At 40.6% G+C, this 25,822-nt stretch overlaps 1 protein-coding gene across 20 annotated transcripts in view; it reads right to left on the reverse strand.

Moving 5' to 3' along the window:
* The window catches only part of SOX5 (SRY-box transcription factor 5), a 614,147-nt gene that overhangs the window by 11,910 nt on the left and 576,415 nt on the right, over positions 1-25,822 (reverse strand). For 15 of the 20 annotated variants that reach the window (XM_088164910.1, XM_088164914.1, XM_088164912.1 and 12 more), the window contains 4 exons: positions 24,308-24,485; positions 19,407-19,579; positions 4,271-4,379; positions 3,246-3,419 (listed from right to left, as the gene is read on the reverse strand). In XM_088164910.1, the coding sequence (XP_088021036.1) occupies positions 3,246-3,419; positions 4,271-4,379; positions 19,407-19,579; positions 24,308-24,485 (634 nt within the window). The remainder of the gene's footprint in view (positions 1-3,245; positions 3,420-4,270; positions 4,380-19,406; positions 19,580-24,307; positions 24,486-25,822) is intronic. The other 5 variants (XM_088164917.1, XM_088164916.1, XM_088164921.1 and 2 more) reach the window with 1 other exon arrangement.

Below are 25,822 nucleotides of genomic sequence, written 5' to 3' on the forward strand. Positions count from 1 at the left end.
CTATGAATGAGTATCATCAATCAACATATTAAAACTTTTAAAAAATACCTTATATTTGGACAAAATATACTTGCAATAGCTTTATTTGTCATTGTTTTATATACCTATAAACACACACAGGCAGGCATGGGTACCTAAGCACAGTGCCAAACCCAAGCCCAAACACGGTGTGATTGCAGGAACTAGAGAAACCTTTTCTTTTTAAGGGAAGATTTCCAGTCTTGAGTGAGCTTCCTGCTCACCATCTGTGTTGGAAAGCTTTGAGTGGGTCAAGTATACGTGGCTTTTCTCCTTGACTATGAAAACAACAGCCCATTCTCCTCCCTGGATGCATGCAAAATGACAAGCAGGATTCCAGCACAATTCTCCCTGATGTGGTGGCTGAAGTATTTAGGAAGAAAAAACCACGTTCAGAGACTTTGCAGCACCAAGCACAGCTCCTGCCCCTAAACTGAGCCAGGGCTGTCAGAGCTGTGCCCACATGGCTGTGTGTGACTGTGAACACATCTGCAGAGGGCAAATCTTTGAGTCCAGGGCAGAAAAGGGATGCACTCATCCATGCCCAGACACTTGTGCTCCAGGCACACACGTGCAATGTTCAGAGCTCTGCTTACTGCTGATTCTAAGTGAAGTTTCTCTGACAAGGATTTTCAGCTGTTTGCAATATTCTAACTTTCAGTCCATTAGACTGACATTTTTCAATCTGAGTACCTGAATCAGGCTGATCTTATGTTTAAGAAACATTGTCACATAGATGAACACTTATATAATGTATAGGTATGTGCATATATTTGTATAAGCACACATATACAATCCAAGAGAATTTCTGAAGCTAGTAATTAGCTTCATTTTTTCCTAAAATTTTACATAGATTTCTCAGTGAAATTAATTAAAATATTTACTGAAATATCTAAACAATGCATTATTAAATTGAAGGAGTCCAGCAGTCCCGTTTTAGCACTTTTTTAACAATTTACTAAAAAAACCATTATCCACAAGTTTAAGTTGCAATGAACAGATGGATGACAAACGTATGCACAGATGAATTTAGTGACAAATCCATGTATCTAATTTTTATGCTCAAGACATAATACCACAGTGTCAAACATAATCCCTAGAGAATTCTAGTGCTGGGAAGGGCACCTCCTCTCATTTTACTATAAAAATGACCCTCGATTGGTGAGAACTCTAAGTTACTCTGCGTGACAACAAGCTCTCTGACCTCAGTGTGTAGCAGTGCTGCTGGAAAAATGGGAAGGAAAAATCGTGGCTTTCTAATAAGGACACCCTAATACCTGGCTGAACTGTGAGCTTCTAATTGGTCACCCTACACCAGTTAACAGAGAGCTCCCTGCTGACTTCAAAAGACTGGCCTTTTGCAGCTAAGGGAAGAACTTTGTAATGTTTCTGTCAAGAAGGAAGATTCCAGGACATCCCTCTCTATTGCACATGTAGAATGAAAAAAAAAATCAAAAGTAATGCTGTAAAGAAACAGAAACATCATCTTTCACTGTCTCAGACCTTGCTTTTCCCCATATCTGGCAGCAAAACAGAGAGTTTGGAGTCAGCTATACTGTCTGTCACCTCAACAGGATCTGTAATGAATTTGCACATTTTACTCCAACTACTGTATATCTAATCAGAAAAAGATGTCTCCATATCTCCCTGATCTAGCGCCAAATAGTAAAAGGTGATTCCTTATGTTAACAATTTCAGCAGAATGCCTTATTAAAACCAGATTTTAGGGTATTATAAAATGCTTAGAAGCCCTTTAAAATGTCAACCAGGATCCCCAGAGACTGCGTAAAATGTCAGCCCAGCTCAAGCGCCTGTTTTAAGCAGAATGAATTAGCAGCGTGCTGTCGGAGGTTGTTATCCAAAACAATCAGTTAAGAGGGAAAACATCAAGCTCTCTTTGTACTTTCTATATGAAAAGGGCCATTCAGAATGATCTTGTTGATTTCTGAAGCTGATTACTTAAAAACAGGTTTAACCAGGTCTACTCTCAATTTAGGAACAGACCAAAACTATTACTGCCCTGTCCTCCAGCTAATCACATCATACACCTCTGACCAATATAATCACTTTTAACCAGTATAAGGTTATATTGCCGTCAACATAACCAATTTAGCCTTCTAATTCTGTTCCCATAACTAATCTAATCATCTCGTGCCACCCTTTAAATCAGGGGTTAATATCATCACATCTGCCATCCATGGCAATACGTTTTGCTTCTCCAACCAATTTATCTCATTTCCACTTGCCCCCGCTAACTTTTCATAATACTACTCTTATCAAGGTAAGCCTTAAACCTCTGACCTCTAAACTTGGCAGATTTACCAGCCCTGCAACTGGTTAATGCTGCCATTATAACTGCACTACATCTCTTGAGCAGCCTGCAAAACCAGTGAGAACTGCAGCACAGGTAAACATGTTCCCTCCTTAGCCACTGGCTGCTTAGGTCCTGTAGCTGTTTTTATCAGTAAAAATGCAGCGTCTCCAATTTGGTCGCAGCTGTATTATTTTTCTGCCGAAAAGTAATTCACTGGCCTCAGTGAGCCTCATTAGTCACCTACTGCATCATCCAGCACATCACAGAGGAGGAACTTTAGACAGAACATGGTCCTGAGAATCTGATCAAACAGTGACAAGTTGGAAGACTTTGACATGAGATTCAGTAGACAAATGTTCATGGCAAATATTAATCAGGATGTGAAAGCAGAGAATATGGAAATCAGGGGTTTTTAAAAATTCTTTTCAATATATGGAAGAATGAAGAACCACCCACTGTAGGAGAAGATCAGGTTCAAGAACCTGAAGGTGCATAAATCCATGGGACCTGCTGAGATGCATCTGCAGGACCTGGCAGAGGAACTGGCTAAGCCACTGCTCATCCTACTGGAGAAGCTGTGGCAGTCAGGTGAAGTTATTGCTCTCTGGAAAAGGACAAATATAATCCTCATATTTAAAAAGGAAACCTGGGAACTACAGGCTACTCCATCTCTCTGTGCACAGCAAAATCACCACCACAATCTCAATAATTACAAAGACAGAAGAATATCTCAGGTTGTGGTTAATACACACTGCTGGGCAGCACAGGGGAAACTCATATCCCTGTTGTTCTTGGTGCAGTGACTAAAGACCAAGAGAGAAAGAAGCAATTCTGTTCTGTCAGGTGCCCAGCTAAACTCAGCCAGAATATTTTCAAGCTTTGCTCTGGAAGAGCTGTGCTCTATCATTCTTACCTAGTATCTTGCTGATGTTGGAGTTGTGCATGTCAGGGAAGGCTTGAAGGATCTTCCTCCGTTCATCCTTAGCCCACACCATGAACGCATTCATTGGGCGCTTGATGTGGGGCTCATTGCTACCACGCCCTCGGGATTCCCGGTAAATCCGAGACTCTGAAACTCCTGCACTTCCTAAAAAGTAAGAGGAAATCATTTCCAGCTTGGGTTTCAGTATGCAGCTTCTTCTGCCATCAGAAACCTGTGTCAGGTGCTGCATATTCAATGAGCCAGTATTCACAATAGGTTAATGGTTAATATATTGTATATTGCCTGGTTTAGTTATTGTATTAATTCAGTATCACATAGTATAGACCTGATAATTAAACAGCTTTTCTAAGCCATCTTTTACTGCTTAATTACATAAAACAAATATATACTTATCACTGCAGGTTTACTTTTTATTTTCTTCCTTTCTTGCTTACAGAATACTGGTCATATTATGTCACCCATCTTCTACCTTTTCTGTGACAAAACGGGGGTGCTGGCAATACTGGGCATTTCTTCTTAAGCATTTCTCTAAATAGCAAATGAGTATTTACATACTTGCCTGTTTTTGTGCTTACATCTCCTTAACAATATATGCAATAGAAGAGAAACAAATAAACATTATGCTCGCTTCATCAAACAAATAAAGCTCCCACAGATGCAGAGCACACTGCATTTATGGAGGATCAGGTTTACACTTCATGGCTTCCCTATGTGATCTCACTTACCCCACATATATTTGCCTTCTTTAGTCCCTTTCATTATCATAAATACATTTTTGGTGCCATCCTGAGACCTTCAGTGGACAGAGGGAAGGCTAAAAATCATCTCCAGACTTAAAACACGCCACAATGAATCACTTCTTCCTGCCTTGTTTCATACTTGTTTTACTAACAGCTCATATTCCTCATGGGCCTCCAAAGCACTTGGAATCTCCCTCAGATCCCATTGATACGCACACACAAACCTGGAAGTAAGGAAAAGCCATTTGTACTGACCGTCAGAATCTCCACTCATGTTGAAATCCATCATTGCGTGGCTGAACTTCCCATCCTCACTCTGTTTTACTGCCAGCTGCTGAGTCAGGGTCTCCAGTGTTGTTTTGTCCTATATGGGCAAGATGACAGGATTTGGATCAGGAAAATAATTAAATATTTTTTTAATGTTATTTAGGAGGTTAATAGGGAAGCTAAATAACTCTTCACAACAGTTTACTGAACCATGTATTGAAGAATAAATAATAATGTTTTTTCTGGAAGAGATATGGTTACAGACTCTACCATAAAGTCCTTTTAAAAACTTGCTTATTAGTTAGTGATAAGCAAACTCCATAGTGTTGAAAAGATTGGCTTAGTTAGGCATGATAAAATTGGCTGCACATCTGAAGAATACTTCAACTCTCTATGTTCCTGGGACTGCAAAGCCAGCCTAGAAGTTTAGGCAATACACGCTCTTTTGCAATATATTTATTGTTTCACTCTATTTCTAGCCTGCAATCAAAGTGCAGACATGGATGGCTTTGCTCTGTCTCTTTTTAAAAAAAGCAGTATTTTAGGAAGCAGCCCATAGAACAAAAAAAAGCCCATCGTACATTTCAAACTTATTCAGGCCTTGGGGAAGGTTCAGCCTGAATTTAAGCGTGATCCTTGGGCAGCAGCTTGTGTTCTTGTCCAGACTGTTTTGTCCAACCGCACTAACACCCCGTCCATCATTCATCTGGTCAGAACTAACTGTGAACCCTGGATTGCAACAGGCTGGTGTGTGCTGCCAATTAATCCGTCAGGCTGCAGTGGTGTCTAAAGACACTGCCAGAACAACATGCTAGGGCAATTAATTCCAATGTTCTCTTCAAAACACCTCACCTCCCCCAAATTCTTTGACTTTACAAACACAAAGGTGTTCCATTTTCCAACTGTTTTTGTTTTCCCAATGACTTTTACTCATGAGCATTCTATCTTCCTGACAATTATATGTTTAAAAATAAATCTTTCAGGGAAGCAATACTAACATTTCAAAATCTCAGGCACTGTGCCTTTTGCAAAGCTAAGAAAATGACATGATATGGCATGATAATGAAGTGGCTCCAGTTGAAAACATTCTTTTGAGCTTGTTCCTGAAAGAAAAGATTTCTGTTTCCTTGCTCTATGCCACTCCTGTTGACTTTAAAAGATCAATAAACTAAAAAAACTTCAGTTTTCACATGGCAACTGTTTCATATAGCCTAATAATGTCACTGGGTTGCGTTACATAAGAAAACAGAAAAGCGAACACTGTGAATACAGAAATGCTTCCTGTGAAGTGATGTCCCTGCATCTGCAATTCAAAGACTGGTTCAAATTCATGTAAGTCACTGCACAAAGATTTTTCTCGGAAGAGTTAGAAACAAGGCTAATTTGCTCAACTTTGCATGCTCACAGAGTTTAGGGAACATGAGGTTAACTTTCCTATTCCCCACATTCATTTTCACTACGAATCCCTTTCACACTCCTGGTGCTCTGTCTGTACCCTGACACTTCACCACGGAGAGCATGCAAGATGAGTTATCCTCTTGGTTTTTGCAGGAAAAGCTCACACAACAGACTCAGCCTATCCCAAGCAGAAGGGCTTCCATAACACTACCAGGCACAGTCTGCTGTCCAGAAAGCTTGGGGAAGCCTCAAATAAGCACCTGAACTATTTAGGCATTTAGCTTTACCAAACTCTTTGATCCACCGTTTTTAACTCAGCTCTCATTTCCAAAGCAGCCTGTCAAAGTCAAAAAGTCAGGAATAACTTGACTTTGTATTTCTTCCAAATCAATTGCAGATATATAATGGAAGTCAACATTCTTTCCTCAGGAAAAAAAAAGCCTATTTACTGTCAACTTCGTAGTGCTAGAGTTCAAAAATTTTTGTGTCAGGAATCATTTTAAAACACTGCCACCAAGCTAAAATGTAAAAGAGCATTTTCTCTTGTTGGGTATATTATGGGGGAAAGAAGTTACTTTGCTGCAGATATTTTTTGAAGCATGTGTAAACCTCTTAGAAAAACAGAGCTGAGAGCACAAAGAGCATGGGCTTAACAGCTTCTTTAGGCTGTAAGTGCAGCTCTTGGAGTCAGAGGCAGTTCCATTCCCACCCATGCTCCACTGACATGATCTGATTGAGTCCCGAGGTCAGTGCACACTCTGGAATGCCGCCTGCAAGGCACACTCCAGGTTCATCAGAGCCTGACTTAACAAGCCCACAGATGCTCTGCCACACTCCATCTTGGGCAGAGTTTAGCATTTTGGGGTACAGCCACGCTGGATGCAGTGAGGGAGCAGGGGTGTGATGGAAGAGGGGCCGTGAAGGAATGCCAGATGAGCGTGGAGCTCCCGGGCTGCTCTGTGCAGCCCCGTGCAGGGAGGTGGTTCTCTGGAGAACTGTAACATGATGAGCACTGAAACCATCCTTTTAACACGGTGAAAATTTACTCCTTGCTACTTAAACGTGTAACTCTACCACCAATGATAAAATGGCAGCTAAAAAGAACTTCTGCATTACATTGCTCTTGAAACAGAGGATCAAAGCCGCCAGCTGTACTTTTCTGTGTTAATGTTCAGAAATGTTTTAAGTTTAAAAAGTCTAAGGCCTGCTCTTGCCTGAGCCTCTGCAACAGCACATGTCCTAAGAGGAAAGGCTATGAGAGTTGGGGTTGTTCAGCCTGAAAAAGAGAAGGTTTTAGGGTGATCCAATTGTGGCCTTTCAGTACCTGAAGGGAGCTGATGAGAAAGATGGAGAGAGAGGGACTATTCACAAGAGTCTGGAGTGACAAGACAAGGGCAATGGCTGCACACTGAAAGACAGTAGATTTAGATTCAATGTTAGGGACAAATTCTTTGCTCTGAGGGTGGTGAGGCTCTGGATCATGCTGCCCACAGAAGTTATATTCCTGGAATTGTTCAAAGCTAGGCTGGATGGGGCTCTGAGCAACCTGGTCTAGTGGAAGGTGTCCTCGCCCTTGGCAGGGAATTTGGAGGTCGATGATCTTTAAGATATCTTCTACCTCAAGCCATTAAAAAAAATCCAAACCACCCAACTGCCCCCCTTTAAACCCCAAACAAAATGGAGAGCAGAAAGAGATCAGCAACACCCTGGCAGGATGAAAAGTCTGACATCATCTTGACACAAAGAGAAACACTTTTACAATCACTAGATGTTTGAAACAGCTTAAGCAGGAATCCCATGTTGCTTTGCTTGAGAGCATTCAGTTGAGGACTTCCTGCTCTTCATTTGATGGAAACAACCTATTTACCTTTTCTACAGAGTCTTTCAGTTTATGGGCAAGTATTTATGGAATCCCCAAAGAAACAAAGGAGAAGATTTTTTCTTCTCTGACCCCAAATAAACTGGCACCCAGCTGATATTGCCATCCTGGCCTCCCCTCACAGAATCATAGAATCACAGAATGGTTTGGGTTGGAAGGGACCTTAAAGATCAACCAGTTCCAACCGCAGGCCCCAACCCACAACAGACAGGGAATCTACATAATAACTTCAGACAAGAAATCCACAATGATTTGAAATTTATACAAAACCAGGATCTATTTATCATCATTATCATAATTCAAAATCAAATTACACATTCCCAAAACTGCCACCACTCTGCTGTGTTGGATTAGCTATTTAAACAGTAGCAAGATGAGGCCCCAGCCAGTGACAACTGATGGGTACAAGTATGTTGGGTCCAGCAGAACATCCCTTTGTTTCAGGTATGAAATGCTATTCATCCTATGAAAAATACCAGGTGGCATCTACTGCAGCCTAGAACTAATACTGTTGGGAGCAACAGGCAAGATTGGTCCAAACCCAGGAAAGAGGTGTGGAGAATTGCTTGTGAGACAGGCAATTCTAAAAATTAGACAGCACAAAGCAGCAAAAAAAACCAGCAAGGAGCACTCCTGTCCTTCCAGGAGAAGAAACATAGCCATCTCTTGCAATTAAGTGATTCCAAATCTCTGGATTTTGTTTCAGACCCCAGAAGGCTGAAAGCCATTTTATAAATATCTTCTTTCTTTATGAAGAGTTTCCTAATAATAATTTCTATTGGATTGTAGGAGAGACTCTCTGCAGAGGCAGCAAGAGCCCTGTTGACTGGATCATTTAAAATTCTAATGGGTAAACCAGAGAAGATAATACTGCAGAGAGCATTCAATCTCAAAATAGTCCAATTGTTCAAAGTATAACCAGAGAGGCTTCATCAATAGCCACAATGTGATGAGAAGTTTCTAAACCTTTATTAATCAAAGAAATTAACCTGCCAAAGAAGACGGATTTGTACCACAACTCCCAGAAATGCTCTAATTATATTTAAAAGAACAAAACCACATACACACATGGAATATGTCATGTAAAAAAAAATATATAAAAAATGACTAAGCACCACAAGTCAGACTCAGTTTTGTGGTCAGCTGCAAAAGTTACTTGGCTCTCTGTCATGGATAGCTGTCGTAGTTTAACAAAACACTGATCTAAAAATGACAAGAACTTGGTTGCAGTCTCTTTCATAGAAGAAACATAAAACAAGAAGAGTCAAAACATATGTAGAACAGCCTGATCCTGTTTGCCAGAACTCCTCCCACTACTACATAAAAGTGAAGCAAAACCTTGGAATGTTTGAGAAATAAAAACATCCTGATAGATTTGCCTACTGCCCTCTGCCCTCGCTGCTTCCATCTCGTACCAGTTCATGGTACCAGTGCTCAGGCTGCACCTGAGACCATTCACACACCTACATTCCAGAGGGACCCCACAGCCCTTCCAGAATACTGTGAATGCTGGGCATATGGCAGTGGATCCCTCCTCCCCCTCCTTGAGACATCCTTTTGGCTGGGGTATTTGGCAAACTCTGCCGGCACTCTGAACTCTGTTAGAGCCGCGTTTTGGCAAGAGCTGTTTTTCCGATTGCATAATTCAAGGTTAGCACACTTACTGAAGCAGTCCACTCTCCACTTTGCTGCTCCCCTCACCCTACTCCCATTTTCCCTGACAGGAATATTTTTCCTCTCAGTTTTGATGCCTGCAGAGAAACAGCCAATGTAGAATTCCAGAGGAGGAGTGTTCAAGAACATAACTTCACATTCCTGCTTTACATATCCCAAGGGAAATGAAAGACCAGGCAAAAGAAAAAAAGGTGGAAAGAGCCAAACACGGCTACCTACAGACTTCAAGGAGAAACTTGCTGATCATTACTTGCACCTAAGAATTCTGCACATACAGATGGACACAGATACCTTTGCTCAGTGTCAATAAATTAAAAAGAAACAGATGGTTGCCTGCTAGTGTCCTTCTGTGTGTTTCATTTTTTCCCTTCCCCTCCAACTACAGTTTGTCCAGCTATTTTCCATATCTAAATGCTAAAGGTGGTATTTTCAAATAGATTTGAGTTTTCGGGAGGTAATTTTTATCTTAGATGGATGAGCAGGACCTGTGACAGCATCTGATGGGGTTTGTGGTACTGAGGCACATGTACTTCCCCAGCAAGGGCCTGTAAGTATCAACCCTTCCAACATATACCTTGGTCAATATGCACCAAATCTTAAAGTTTCAGGCAGATTAATTGCTATGATTGCACAATAAAAGTTCACTTTATGACAGAAAAACGTATTTAATTATCAGACAAGCTGGTGGCATCAGGTGTTATCCATTCAACCCTGTGGTATTTTCCTTAGCTCTCCAAGAAGGAGTCTTATGCTCCATCTAACATGAATGAAGACTTTATAAAAGTAATCTTTCTGTGCAATCCCTCTGCTTCTTGTAATAATAAACATTAGAATAGCCTGAGTTCTAAACCTTTCATCCACATTCTTACCAAATGTGGAAAGCACGAGGTAGACAGACATTAGGGATGACAGAGCTGGAAGAACTTAGGGGAACAACTGGCAATAGTGAGAGCTGTGCCCAGAGGTTTGCACATGATGAATTATTTGCATGCTAGACTCTGCTCCTGCATATTAATGCCATGGTACTTCAAAACAGATTCTGTGCATGGTCACTATATGCCAGTCCAAACCTTGTTATGGCCCAGATCCTGTTACACCTCTAACTGCTGTAGGAGAATTTCCAGCTCTTTTCAGAGGGATCTTTGATTTAGATCTGGGTTTTTCTGTGTCACCTTGCCCAAGTGTTCTTCACTCACTGGTGAATTACCCACAACATTTCACAAAGAAAGGCAAGATTATTGACTGCTTACCAGAAGAGAAACTGAGTCACGCATTATGGGACTTGCCAAAGGTTACTTAGTAAGACTGATATATGTTTCAGTAACCAAAATCAGCACTCCTGCATCTTACAAAAAAATTACCATCTCAAGCTTGTAATTTCTTTATGAGTATGGTGGAATTGTGACTCTTGCTGATGGCACATGGTACCAAGGAAAGCAAAATAAAAATAAAGCAGTTATAGATCCACCACTGCAATGGACCTTGCTTAAGTAACGCCTGCAGGGCTGTAAAACTCATAAAAAGCACATGCATAAATGATAAAATAGAGTGAGACTTTCAAATGTTGACTCAGTAACTGTTAAACCCCTTCTGGCTGCACAATTTTATAGTCTTCTACTGTACTAATGAAAATGCAAGAAACAACAAAGAAGAGGTTTAGCCTTCCAATTACATAAACTCTGTGGACCACCAAAGAAGATGAAAGATTATTTATAATGTCACAGCAAGTTATCATTTGAGAGATTTTTTTGTTGTTGCATCAAAGTTGAGTATGAAGAAACAATGCATTTACCACCCCCTCAGTTCTTTCAATCTTGCTTATCCAAGATCTCTATTTTTCATGGAATAATCCACCCACAGAATCTAAAAGCAGCATTAGAAACAAGAAAATAAAAGAACATTCTTTATTTGTGGCTCTTCCTGATTTTATGGTACTTCTTTCAAAATTATGACATGCAGTCTAAGTTGGGGCTACATCAGTTGGTAGCAGAACCATATCTTTTGGTTAACAGTACTTATTAAAATCCATATTGCTTTAATATTGCCTAGAAATCACTGCATCTGATTTGCAATCTACATGAAGTGCTATACAGACTCAGTAGAGAGGTTCCTTAGGAGGTGTTAGAGGGAAAAGATCAGAATGACCACAAAGACCTAGACATTTAATTACTCTTCTCTCAGGAACAGACACCAATTCACAGAAAGAATTTGCTGAAACTTATGCAGTCATTTTTCTTTGTTTTTTATTGTGGACACAGGGCTTTGGTTCAAGCCAGTATCTTTAAAAGCACTGAAGGCATGACAGAGTCCACTGAAATAAAAAGAGGAAAACTCACAATAAGCAAGGGTCAGGCCCTTAAGGTTCTGGGTTTTTTTGTTTTGTTTTTTTGTTGTTGTTTGTTTGGGTTTTTTCGTTTGTTTGTTTGTATTTTTTAAAAATTCTTTATTTGAGAAAGAATGAAAGAATTACTTAATTCATAACGTGTATTATTGGGCTTGGAAACAAACTGATGGGAAGCAGCAATTCTAGAGGACACTGAGGTCCTGCTTTTCTTTCGTTATGATCTCTGAGAGACAGAACAAGTCAGGCCTTCTACATGAAAATGCACATAGGACTGGCCCAGCCCATTATTTTGAAGAAGGAATTAAAAGGAAGAGGAAATAAAAGCAGAATGATGAGATGCTGTTCCCTTCTTAGGAAAGTTGTTACAGCATGGGTGCAGGCATTGACCTCAACCAGATCCAACTGTAATCTGCTGACTGCAAATAGGTTAAGAGTTCCATAACCCAGTTTCTCATTCAGGCTGCTTCTTGGGCTGACATGGCCTGTAACTCTCTGTGAGTTGTTCAGTCACTGCACCTTAATTTCCTCAACTCCACAGGATGGAGATAGTGATGCTTTCCCACCACTGTGAGGAGTTTTGAGGTCTCTGGATGAAATGTGCCATGCAAATTTTAATCAGGGATTTCACCGAGAGTCAAAAAGTTGGTACAGCTGATCAGTGTGGAAAGAAAATATTAACTGGGGGAGAGAGGTGGCAAAATAAAAATTAAACAAGAGGAAAATCACAACCCACACAGGATTTCCTGGGAAGGAGGGTCTGCATGCATGCAAAGAGAAAGAAAGAACAGTCTCTGCTTTCCTGGCAATTGTTTAATAAACAATGGGTGACTCAACTGCATAGCAGCAATACAGCAATTACAGACTACTTTTTTTTTCCATTTTTCCCTTCAAGTTATGAAGGCTAATGTACCTTTGCTTACACTTCTTCCAGCCCTGCTGAACAGGTGAAGCTGATCCCTCAGGAGCCCAAATGGACACAATTCAGAGAACAATCAGGCCCAGCCTTTGTTACACTGAAGAGAAGTACTGCACTAATGCTGGAGCCCATGCTGAAAGTCCCAGTGACTTGAGACATGTGATTATATAAAAATAATAAAAAATCTCAGGAAGTAATAAGCTCTCATGGCTGTGGGGTACAGCTTAGGACTTAAACCCAAGGACTCAAAAAGTTCAAAAGTCGTAACAAGAACTCCACATCACTTGTGTATTTTTTCTTTTAGGAGGAAGCTGATCCATCTTTATTGGGCTTCATAAAACTTCCACAACAGTATAAACAGCTGCAGTCCTCCCTGATCCACACTAGGCTGTGAATGTTTCCATTCTCCATCCTTTGGAGTGAACAAAGTCTTAATTCCCATTTGGACTTCAGCAGATACACGGGTCTAGGGTTCTTCCTTGCCTCTCTGCCTGCTATTCTCCCTAACTTCAACTGGAATCACACACACACACACACACACACATACACATATATCTGTGGGCAGAATCCATCCCCCCTCTCCCCTCTGTAAGCTTCATTTTTTATTAGCTAACCCTGCCCATGCAGCCCTGCCATCACAAGGTACTAAGGACACACATAAATATCCATATTTAATCTTGTCTTTGAAAAATGGATCTGGACATTTAAGAAATGATGGTCAGTCAGGAGGGAAAAAAAAACAGTGGTGTTTTAAAATGAAGAGCTAAAATCCTTGGGGGAATAAAAAAAATGTCCTTACTGCAGGATCTCTCCCTCTTATGCTTAGGCACTTGCTAACTGAGAGTAGTGGCACTGTGACAAAAGCAGCAAAACCAAAGGCAGGCTTTACTAAAGGAAAACGGGGGAGGGGAGTACTTCCACTGGCCATCTGTGAAAACAAGGCATGTGGCCATTAAATGCAGAGGCTGTAAATATAAATATACACAAGCTCCACAAAGCAAATGGCAAAAAAAAAAAAAAATGAAGTGGGGGGAGGGAAGGGGGGGTAGAGATAATAAGTGGATAAACTTTCAGCTGAAGTTAATCAAAATGTTCATTGCTTTGTGTTGGGCAAAACCAATTTTGATCTTTGCAGTGTGCAAAACTGACCTGTGTTTTTTTAATTAAATTTGTGAAAAGTTTCAGGAGAAATAGCAGTGGGTACAGTAGCCCTGTTGAACAGGACTCCTTTACCACGCATGATCCTGTTGAGGCTGCTGACTGGGCTTACTGAAAGTCTGACATCTGGGTGATGGATGGGTGGTGACATAATACCTGCTTGACTTGTCACACGTTTTGAAAACTTTGTGCTCTGTGCTGATAGCATGAACAAAGCGGACTGCAATCCCCACACAAGAATTTCTGCTGGCAAAGCACCTCAGTGAAACAAACTTAGAAAGAGAGTAGGGAGAGGCATAATAAAAGGGAGATGTAAAGTTGTTAGGATAACACATTAACTTTTGTGCTGTGGGACTCACACAGGTCATTGTCTGCAAGACACAGCCTGGTCCCCACATTGTACAACCATTAGTCCAAACGGATCTCTGCTCACACTGCAAGAAGAGAACAAAAGTATTACACTGAGCAGCTTTGCTGAAGTTTTACAGGCCAGTGAATAGATACAGGATGTATCTATTGGGTCTGCTGAACTCGCAGGGAGCAGTGTGCATGTGTGTAATATCTGTGGGTGACACAGCCTCTGCTAGTCCTTGAGAATGCTGAAGTAAAATTTTCCAGTAAAATACGACAGAGATGATGAAATTGGGCAGGTTTCAACTCTTGCAAAGTGATTTGGCTTATGACACTACTGTGCCTCTGGACTAATTTTCAGTGGGTTTTTCCTGTTTGGGAAGCCTGGCTTGCGCCAGGTCCCATTTTCAATCATTACAACTTACTCAGTCTAGCCTGACCCATGGTGTCTCAGTGTCTGCAGCAAGCACAGGGTTAGTCTGTTTTACCAACCCTTCTCTTTCCTTCTTCTGCCTGCCATTTTCTCTTGACTTTCTGGCTCAAATCTAACCATTAGGGGAAGAAAAAAAAGTTATTGAAGCAAAATTGTCTACTGCAAGAAAAATTTAAATGTCATGCGTTAAACCAACTACTCCATATGTGTTTAGTAAAGTGAGCTCCAGTGTTTTATTTCTCAAAGGCAGCAGGAACTGCGGGTTTGAGATTCTTAATATTCCCCTTCTTCCCAAGGGGAGAGCAGGGACAAAATTCATTTCAGCTTAGTGGATCACAGTGGTTTCTCAGGAGTTAACTCTGCTATCCCCATCCATCAGGCAGCCAGCGAGGCATCAGAAAGAATGATGGATGTAAAATTATTACAAGGCTGCCACCCGATATACTTTCTGCCATTTGTAACTAACGCTGGAACTGACACACTTTTTTCATTATTAAACATCCACATTAAGTCAACATTGGTCACTGTCATTTCATGTTTGGCACTTTCTTAAGGGGAAGAGGGAGAGGTGGGGGTGGGAGTGGGAAGGATGGTGGGAGGAGGGGTGAGTGGGAATGGGAGGAAAGACATCCTGAACCCGGTGTTCCATAAGCATGAGTAATAGGCTCCTGCTCACAGTGCTGGAATAAATATTGTTACAAATAGCTATTTAGTCACAACCCAGCAGACAAGTACATGTCAGAGCCTTTTAAAAGGACACACTCCAAGCAATAACAGGGAGAACTTGCACTGCAGGTTAAGACACACCGCCAACACGGGTGTGTGCGTGTGTGTATTTGAATGCACTCAGCCTGGAGTGTGACTCCATCCCTATACATCACAAAGGCTCCTGTGGCTGTGTGTCCTTACACAGCTGTCCCAGACACTGCCAGCATTCAGAAACGAGTTTGTGCCTGTGCATATGTTCAAATACCTGCCTGTGTCCTCTTCCTCCTCTGTCACAGAGTACATCCCTGAGAGTCTGGCTGCAGTCGGGGAATTACTGGCTAGAGCTGTGCATGTTTGTGCTGTGTATCCCTGAAGGAGTGCACTGTAGGCTGGGATGCATGCACACACGTGCTGGCTCTTTGTGTTTCTGTACATCTCTCTTGCAGTTTTGGGGCTGAACAGACAGGTCAGAGTTCCCTGGCTGATGCTGCCTGTTGTGGTGTTTACCCCAGCTGCAACTTGAGCTCTGAGTTGTGAGTATAACAGGTAACACTGTTTATGTATAATATGTATCAAGCTATAATTAACTGTGGATGACAATTACAAATAAAGCTATGCTCTCGGGTTTCCAAGAAACCACAAAAACACACTCATCTCATTTATACAAGGAAATGTTTCCAAGAAAAGTAATGTAAAAATATGTTTTACTGCATTTGCAATTAAAATAGGTTTTAGTAAAATCCATGTTCATCGTGATGCTCAAAGTTTTTACTGTAATCCTCTGAAAATCAAATCCGTCAAGATGGTCCAAGTTGGATGCCCAAAAAGTGACTCACCCAAATCATCTTAGCCATTTTTAAAAATCTTTTCTTATGTATGACTCCTTTTATACAGTTTCTCTCTACTTTCACAAAATTCCTGTCTGACTACTGCCTTAGCTGGCATGTCTGGCTGTCCACAGGGATCAACCCATCTGGAAACATAAGCAAGAAAACAGGTCACATATGAAGAGTCCAAAGAGTTTTAACAGACTCCCAAAGACGATTTCCAGCCCTAAGCCTGCCCAGCTACCCCTGGCAGACAAATCCCCACCAAGAGTCTCCTATATATGTTGGGAATGGTGCAGAGCCCACCTCCACTGGAAGGCTGCAGAAGCAATTCTTGCAAAAAAAAAGCTCAACAGGTCTCAGAGAATCATTATTACACAACCCACTGCAGCAAAAAAGGGAGAAAAATTTGGCATAGCCTCAAATGAGTGTTTGTTACCTATAAATAATAATGTGCATTTCTAAGTACTAATCTGCCCAGGGATACATAGATATACATTAGGATAATGCTCTCTTAATTCCACCTCCAATTCTCTGGTCAGGAAGCAAAAGTGACAGACATGATGTCTCAAAAGTTCAGGGGCTGCCACTAAGACCCATGGTGGGACATCTGTAATGAAACTATAGCACTATTTTTCCCTAACCACATCTCCAACTATCTAATTCTCTGCCTCTGAAAACAGAGAAAACCAGAATAAAGTTTAAGTAAAAATGTCAATACTTGCTTTCTTCTCAAATCTTGCTCTTAATGAGAAAACCTTAATCTCCTAGGGCAAAAAGACCCAAACAGTAGAAAAGTTGGATTGTTTGTCTGGATATGAACTTCACATACTAAAATAAATCAGAGAATCAATTAGGTTGGAAAACACTTCAGAGATCATTGAGTTCAAATCAGTGAGCTCCAATAAAGTTTTGGCATTAATTGTATGGAAACCCTCAAAACCTACAGTTGCTTTAGAAAAATTCTCTATTGAGCCAACCATTTTTTCTTCCTGCTACCTTGTAAAAGAACTCCTGTCTGCCCTCCACGAGCCCACCAGGAGGTATGAATTAGAGAGGAAAATAAACTTCAACTGAGGTTGAGGGTGTGAAGTGAAAACAGAAGGAATAAGGAGAATCCCAAGAATAGGAAAGTAACAGAATAAAGTGAATGCAGATGGTTCCACTCCTGTTACTTAATCAAAAGGCTGTGCAGAGTCACTAGAGCCAGCATAAAGTCATGTGTTAGAACAACAGCTGATCTGTATTAAAGAAGATTAACTTGCAATGCCATGGTGGAGGGCCTGGGATTATTTTATGTGCTTCCATTGCCGAACAAGCCGTCAGCACAATTACTGCCCTCCGATGTGAATGACTGATCTGTAACCACAGCTAAACAGCATGCTGCTTAGGGGCCTGGGTGCTTCATGAAGATGAATTTCCATACCATCAAAGTGCTTTTAATGGGCTTCCTGATCCAACCACAAGGCCTGCTTTGCAAGTATATAGAACTCAGGATGAAGGCTTCCTGTCCAAAAGGATTTGGTCGGTTGTCACTTGACAATTCCCAGCCAGCACAAGGGAGGAGAGGGGGGAGATAGGTAGAGTTGTCTCTGCTTTGGAGGATTTAGAAAAAAAAAAAAAGGGAAAAAGAAAAAAGAGGGTACAGATGCTTTCTGAATGCAACCAACTGCTGTATCCACAGCTGAATTCAATGCGCTTAACAAATAACGGCAATTTAGCTATGCTTGCGAGGAATAGCTTGAGTCACTTTGCATTAGCATCTGGCTGAGTGTTAAAGTCATTTCTACATGGGGAGCAGAGAAAAGGAATTTCTGCTCCGAGCATCCTTTCAAGAATGCTTAAATATTTGAATATAAATTCCTTTGTGCTTGTGATCACTTCTTCTTATATCTGACACTCTGCTTTTCCCTTTTCCCTTCTGGTGCTCTTTGCCATAAACATGCTCTATCCCTCTCTTTCCTTCTCTCTCCCCATAGCAGCACCCTTATTCTTCTGAGACAGAGTGCATGTACTGCCGGATACCTATTACACTGACCCCTTTTTTCCTTCCCCTTCCTCTCCAGAAAGTGCATGAAATTGGAGTCATTTTTACATCACGGACACCCAGGATAGGCTGATGAAAAAAGTACAGCGGTGAGAGACTCACATGTACATTTAACATTCATTACGCAGGCTGCTGGCTTCTCACAGCTTATTGATCAAACTCCATCTAAAACCAGGGAAAATGGAAAGCTATCCAAATTAGCAATCTGCTCATTCTGGACAATATTGTTTGACTCACAAGCTTCCTAGGATGACTGGATTTCAAGTTTCTGCTAAATAGCTGATCATTTTTATTCAATCTATTTATCTGCCTGTCTCAGTGAATTGCACAAGACCTTACAGTAGAAGTGGTTTCAATTAAATATAGTTGACACCAAACGTGACAACGGGGATCCTTGTTCTGCACAACGACGGCTGTATCACCTCAGAAAATAACTGCAGGGAAGGAGAGGAGCAGAGGAGAAAGCCTTGCTAAGCACACAATGCTGAGACGCACACCAGGGTTGAGATGTGTATCTTAGGTGGCAGCATTATAAGGACAGCTCGCTATAAATGTGGCAGCAAGCACTGGCAGGTCTCTTTATCCTCCATAAGCCAAGGTATTGCACAGAAAGACATCAGGCACTTATGGAGAAAAGAAGCAAATCACAACCTCACTGACACACTCGACAGTTAGAGCACATAGAAATTTTACAAATTTAGAGAATATCCACTTTGTTGGTATTTTGTTACAGCACAGCTTCACAGGCCAGCCCAAAAGCAGAAGGTGGTAAGGCCCATACGTTCTGCTGCCTCTAAGTTTCACTGCAAATATTTGGAGAAGTTTGTGTTGTCAATTCTCCACTTTTCAACTTTGTTAAGTCATCTAACATGACATGACAGTGCTACATTGCAATGGTCACAAAATATCATATATGACGACCTCACAAGGCTAAATACCCAGGAGCTCAGCCTGAGTATCCACAAAGCTTATGTTCCTAAAGAAGCTTGAATATTTTCAAATCCAGCTCATCTCACAAACACATGTAAGCATTTCCATAAAGCAAGATTTCCACTTAGACCCAGAGATTTCCAAGATCTCCTTCTCTTAATACATGTTGACAGGCTGGAACAGAGAATTAGTGGTCTCCAAAGTTCTTGTGAGGGCTTTAACTATCTCTGCCTCCTCCCTACTCTCCCCCAGGGGTCTCCAGGTCTCTCTTTCATGTCATCTTTTCGTTGTGGTTTCCATCTTGCTTTTCAATTTTTTTGAACTATTCTGTTTCAAAAGCGGGGAAGGAAAAAATAGAATAAGAAAAAGGAGGAAGAGAAGGGAGGAAGAAGCTGTGTATCTGTGGGGAGAGGCAAATGAACACTCTGACCCTTTGCAGAAGGAGTCTGGGGAACTCACTTTTTCTGTCCTGCAGTTATTGAGACCCAGGCTGTTCACCACGGCCACCTTCCCATCCAGCACCTGCTGCTCCCTCCGTAGCTGCTCCTTCATCTGTCGGGCCTCCTGGATTGCCTTGGTAACAGCATCGTGGTCATTTAAATAACCTGACGACGTGATAGAAGAAAGGATGTCTTAAAAAAAGAAAGTTACAAGAAAACACTTTAGCTTTCATCAGTGGAATGTAGTTTATCATTATTAATGAGAAAGAGTTAAAAGGCAATGCCCACAAACCTGTCTGGGCTCTGCAATTCTGTTGTTGTTGTGACAGAGCCACCTGGACATAAAGCATGAGAAACCTCGGTGCCAAAATCCTCATTCCTGCTATTTGATCCCATTAGTTTCAATATTTCCCTGACACTGCAGAGGTTAGCCCTGTGGTTTGTATGCAGCAGGATGTAACCGGATAAGAGTTAGGGGAAGCTTTGATCACGCCAGCAATCCCAAACTCTTAAAAATAGACCGTTTCATTCTTCCCCGTCTTAAAACTTGTGAATACATTAAAATAAACCACAGGTGGCGGTGGTTTGCTATACATATGAAATGCATAATGGCTGAGAAGAAAAACCTCATCCACTGAATACTCCCCACCACCACTTGTCATTCATAAATGTACAAGAAACCACAGCTACACGGACCTACATTCCCACTCCTATTCATGCTGCTAATAGTAGGTCAAATGTCCACTGTTTTGCTGCAAATTCACAGCCTAGGGCTTAGCCTTAGTAGTCACTGAATTATTTCCTTTCAAAATGTTACAAGCATCACCGGCACAGCTAATACTATTTAATTTTAAATGTGACACTTTGTCATTTTTTTCCTTTTACCTTTTTTTCCTGTGGATTATACTTATTATGATCTGCATGTGATTTGTGGGATAGAATACTGATGGGAGACTCCAAGCCCCAGTCCATTTTTCAGATATTAAAGTAGAGGCTAATATCTATCAATCTCCCTCTCCCCCTCCACATCCCCACACGTGTGCACACACACACACAAATACACACACTTCTTTCTGTCTTTTAACTAGGGCATAAAAACAGCATAAAATGAATCTGTAATATGAAATTGCCCAGAAAAGGGACTTCTGTTTGTGACATGAGGCTAAATCTAACCAGATCCATTGGTGAATTGTGACAGATGGAGGGACTGTGAGACAGAAGGCAGGCACTAATCACACACAAAATGACCGGCTTGCCTCAACATGTTCCATGGATTCCAGCAAACTTTACACCCTAATCCATTTTTAGAACAAAAAACATCTGGGCCATAAATCCTCTAATCTGCCAAAACACGCTATTAAATCCCATGATTTGTTGAAAAACACTAAGATTAAAGAAAGGAAATATAAAATGGCTAACTGCCGTGTTAGGAAAGTGTTATTAATACTCTTTCTTTGTCTCAATTATGAATGTTCTGTTCCTAAAGAGCCTTGTCTAATCATGTCAGATTACACATCCCTGTTGTATTGCTAGACTCTTCTATCTGATCTGCTGATTGCCAAAAAACGTAGGACATTGTCTTGCTGCTTAAAACATTTCTGGGGAAGAAGCTGATGTCAGATTAGTTCAGTGCTGTGCTGCTGTCAGGATTTTAGTTTGGTTTGGGGTTTTATTGTTGTTTTTTTCCAGACTGTGGACAGAGTGGGATTGGTACTCCCATCATCCTTGGAGAACAAAAGCTAGAAAGAAAAGTTCCTGTGATGTTTGACTGTTGTTAATTGCACTAGCAGCTAGCTTTTGGCTAAAACCCCAGGAACCCCGAGAGTTTTATATGAAATAACTTGCTCCACATTGCTTTTATCAAATGACCCAGTTCAGTAATTCCCAGCCAACAGAATTCCCGCAATTCCAGTTTTCCCAGCATAAGGAAGAGTATAGCCTGCACCAGCATAGTGCTACCAGCCGATTTTCCTTTTTTTATTTTTATTTCCATTTTACCAACTTGCTTGATTTCTTCCCCAGTTTGTATCTGTTAACCTTTGCATCCAATCAACCTTGCATGTAGTCAGAATAAATTAAAAAGGAAGCAAATGAACAAACAAACAGCAGTATTAGTGCTGCTTTTGCTGTTGTCTAGGTATAATACTTTCAATCTGTAACAGAGCCAAATTCGCCTAGGAACTGGAATTCATGCCCTTCTCCAGACTATTTGGCTTTTCCTGAATACTGCTATCTTTGAGACAGTTTGGCACATGACAGTGAATAAAAGCAAGCACTCCTTATGTTTTTCAGTAGCTGCCAAGATGCTGGTGTGCAGGGAAATGATTAATATAGAAGCGAGTTGAATGTAAATTATTGTTGTTTAGGGTAGGTGGTGAATTATTGACAGAGAGGGGAACTGCATTACATAAAATGAACTTAGTTCCAAGGATTGCCAAACTAGCACAGAGATGTTGCAGATAATGGCAAAGAGCAGAGAGAAGTTGTTTCTGTTTTTAGTACACGGACATATGCCTGTTCCCAAAAAGAAATGCTTGGATTTAAAGTCATACATGAAGCCATGACATTTGTGACTGCTCAGTCTGTAGCACAATTTATATGCTATAGGGATAGCTCTGGAAAGGGCTGTGGAGCTGTATGCCTGAGTGCAGCTATGCTGATAATTTCTGAGGCTCTGAGTTCATGTCCCCCAAAGAAAACTGAACAATACACAGGCATTTCTCCACGTCATGGGAGCCTGAAGGACTGCTTTCAGAGAACAGTTATAATTTGAAGTTAATGGTGGTGAAAAGTGACAGCTCAGCTGCATCCCAGCAAGGTGGGCTGTGCACACCTAGGACAGACAACTTGTACCTTGTGCTGACAGCTCCAATCATTCCAGTGGTGGAGGTAACTGCCTGACAAATGACTGAGTGTTTCCCAGTGGCTTTTCGTAGGGGGATTTATCACTCAGGGTGAGAAAGTGATCCACTTTCCCGACCATGTTAGGGATCTTTGTAGCTTTGCTAAAAATGCTATCAAAATTTTTCATGGTGTAGCTCCTGCAGGAGGGTGACATGAAATTTCATGCTCACTTCAAGATCACCAAATAGTTTCATCATGGCACTGAGTCCTACTTGCTGTAACTTGTGTTGGATCTGACCTAGCAGTTAGCAGGAGACTTTGTAGGGTGTGCAGGAGCTTCTCCTTCTTGCAGTCCTCCATTAATGGATAAACCTTTACTAGAAGTACACTGTGTCCATCCAGCTCTTGCACCAGTTAAAGACAGCTTATCTTTTATATACAGCATGCACAGTGATACTGCTCAGCAACCTCAAAAAGTCACTTTCTATATTTGTAGCAGAGAGATATACAGCAGTGAACTCTATGTCATTAACAATAACTTAAGTATGTTATCTTTTGCTCCACAGTTTCCCATGGTTTATTAATGGTATAACACATTAATTCTTCTTACAAGAGTGACCTTTAAAGCTCTGTTCATCCTCACAGCTTTTATCCAATTACATTATCACTCATTAAAGGTACAGCATTTCAAAATCTGCACCTTGTTATAAGAACTAAATTGCAAGGGTCTCAAACTCATGGAAAATGCCAGGTGTGTAGGGAAAGAAGATTGGAGAAGGGAGAACAAGAGATGTCTTGCCACTGAAATGCGAGTCAGATGCTTAACTTCCCACTGAAACATGATGTTCCCTCTACTTAAGGACAAAAAAAATCTGATGGGAAGAAAATGAAATTCGATGCATTGTGCATGGAGAGCAGCAGGGTCAAGCAAATTAAAGATAAAATATATTACTATGTATCACAGTTAAATATTACAGTTATATTATACAATAATGCTGTGTATTAAAGTTAAATATATATTACTATGTATCACAGAGCATAAGGTTAATAACAACACAGACATTAACAATTAGTAATGTGATATTTAAAAAATATTTATATAATTGTAATGTGTCATACTAAATAAATTTTACTGCATAGCACTGCTGTATCACAGACATAGCTTCTGATAGGTTTGATCTATGGCTTCTTTTGGAGTTTCTTGTGCTATCCCTGAAAGTGGCAAGGCAGGAGATGCTTTAGGAGAAACACAACAGATAATAGAAAAAGTACATCTGCCTCACTTAATTCCCAAAAACAGAGCTTGATTTACATAATGAAATCTTGATTCGGGTTATACTCAATCACTTCACGGATTAGAACATTTCAGTTAGAAGGATCAAGGATGGGGTGTGTACACATTTTCCTTATACACACAAATAACAGTCCCTCTAACACATCAGATTTATGAAATTACCAATAAGACTGCTACTATTTAGATGGTCTTTAGGCAAAGACACAATTTTGGCACGGGGAGAATTATCACTGTTTTCTGGAACAATGTTACAAACAGCCAGTCAAGACTTTTTGCAACACAGAACAACAAATTTGGGGTTTTCTTGAATGAAAGTGGTGATTGTTTTTCTTATTACACCGAGGTAAAATAATATTCCATTCAGCATTTGGACAGGCTAAGGATTAAACTTGTAATTTTGGAAATATGTAGACTTTTAATTTTACGAGATGTTTTTGAAAGTTCATCCATCACTTTTAGATGACATAGCATAGTATCACGAGTCTTAAATGCCCACCATTAGACAGGTCACTGTCTTTAACGTGTGTATTAAAAACCAGTATTTATTAGAGTTTAAAGCAGCATCTGAAATAACACAGCCCTTCGTTTTCTGAGTCTGTAAAAGTTAAGATACCCCTCCTGAAAGGAAAGTGTCTGCAAGTTTCTTCACTGACACCAAGCACGGGGAGAATTATGGTCAACGTGTGACAGCTCTTGGCCCACTGCCTGGCAGTGGCTGATGAAAGCCCCCTTTCCATTAGATCTGTCCCTTGTCAGGAGTGGGATACACAGACTGAGCTCACCTATTGTGTTGGCTCTGGCCGAAGGACTCGCTAATGTTGCTGGCCCGGAGGACTTTAGTGAACTGGCCCCACTGTTTATTCTCAGAGCTGGCATGTGAGGAGAGGTGGGTGATGTGGGAGATTTGCCATCAGATGTCTTGGGTTTGGCTGAAAGGTTCAGAGGCTGGGCCACTTCATCCTGCGATAAGCAGAGGAGAAAAGAATGTTATCACCAAACTGCTGCTGGCACAACACTGCCCCAGCAAAGGCAGTGGTTTCAGCTCATATGAACTTCTAAACCTGAGAGGTTGCATCATATATATGAAGATCAAATGTGATACCATCTTGTCACTCCAGTTTGGAACTGAAATGACTGATAAACTGGAAAATTAGTGTGACATGATCAGAGAATATCCATTTGTACTTGGTGTGAGAGTTGTCTCTGAAGAAATTATTCCCATCAACAAGACATTTGCTTCTATCATGAAAATGAAGAGCAAAATTTACAGCTGTATTTTGTTTTGAATCTTATATTCATTAATGAAGTAAAAACTGAAGACCATCTTCACTTAAAACTCAACCACCACTAGCCAAACTGGGCAAACAAACGAATGGGGGTTCAGCTGGCTTTTTTAATGGTCTTTTGTTTTTCTGTTGGTTTTTTTTGGTTGGTGTTTTGTTTGGGTTTTTTTTGTGTGTGTGCGTGCGTTTTCTTTGGGTTTTGTTTTAACTTGTACTTTTTCCTGAACTTCCCAGACTTAGAATTACAAGCACAAAAACACCATAGGAAATAAATACTCTCTTCCACTTCAACAACATCTGAGACAATAACCTCGATAATTCTGCACACATCCCTAGATGTTTATATCTGCTGAAAAGCTGAACTTCTAGATTTCAGCAATTATTATTATGTGAAATAAGAAAAACTGAGTGACATTTTTTGCACGGTAACTAGAATTATTCCTAAACCTGGCTTGATTACACAGAGTGACAGACAGTGCTATAAAAACATTAAAATGCCAAGTAATGCATTTTTATTTGACCAAAGTAAAATAAAATAAGATAGAAAGGAAAAAAAAAAAAAACAGAGAAGGGAGAAAAGGGTTTTCAACAAGGGGAGCATTATAGAAGTGATTTTAACTGACTTTTAAATAAGCAGAACTGATGGATGTGATATTAGCTCAAATCATCACATAATAGCTTAGCTCTTGTCTGACACTGTGACTTAGGAAAGTCATGCTTTAGCTACAAGAAGTGCTGCATCAGACAACTGGGTTTCAGCTCTAGGCACTGAAGAAACTGATTCTGGTCTCCCTAAATTGTAAGTACATTTAGTTTTATAGAATTATTCCTGACTTACAAAAATGCAAAGCTGAGTGAGATTAGACTCAGCTTTTGGTTTTTGTAGGGATTTTTTCTTCGTGTTTTTTTTTTTTTTTTTTTTTGTTTGTTTGTTTGTTTGTTTGTTTGTTTGTTTGTTGTTTTTTTTTTTCAATGTTTGAGTGTTCTACTGTTACCACTGAAGTCTCTGTAACT

This window comes from Sturnus vulgaris, chromosome 5 (assembly GCF_052056855.1).
Source record: "Sturnus vulgaris isolate bStuVul1 chromosome 5, bStuVul1.hap1, whole genome shotgun sequence".
NCBI lineage: Eukaryota > Metazoa > Chordata > Aves > Passeriformes > Sturnidae > Sturnus > Sturnus vulgaris.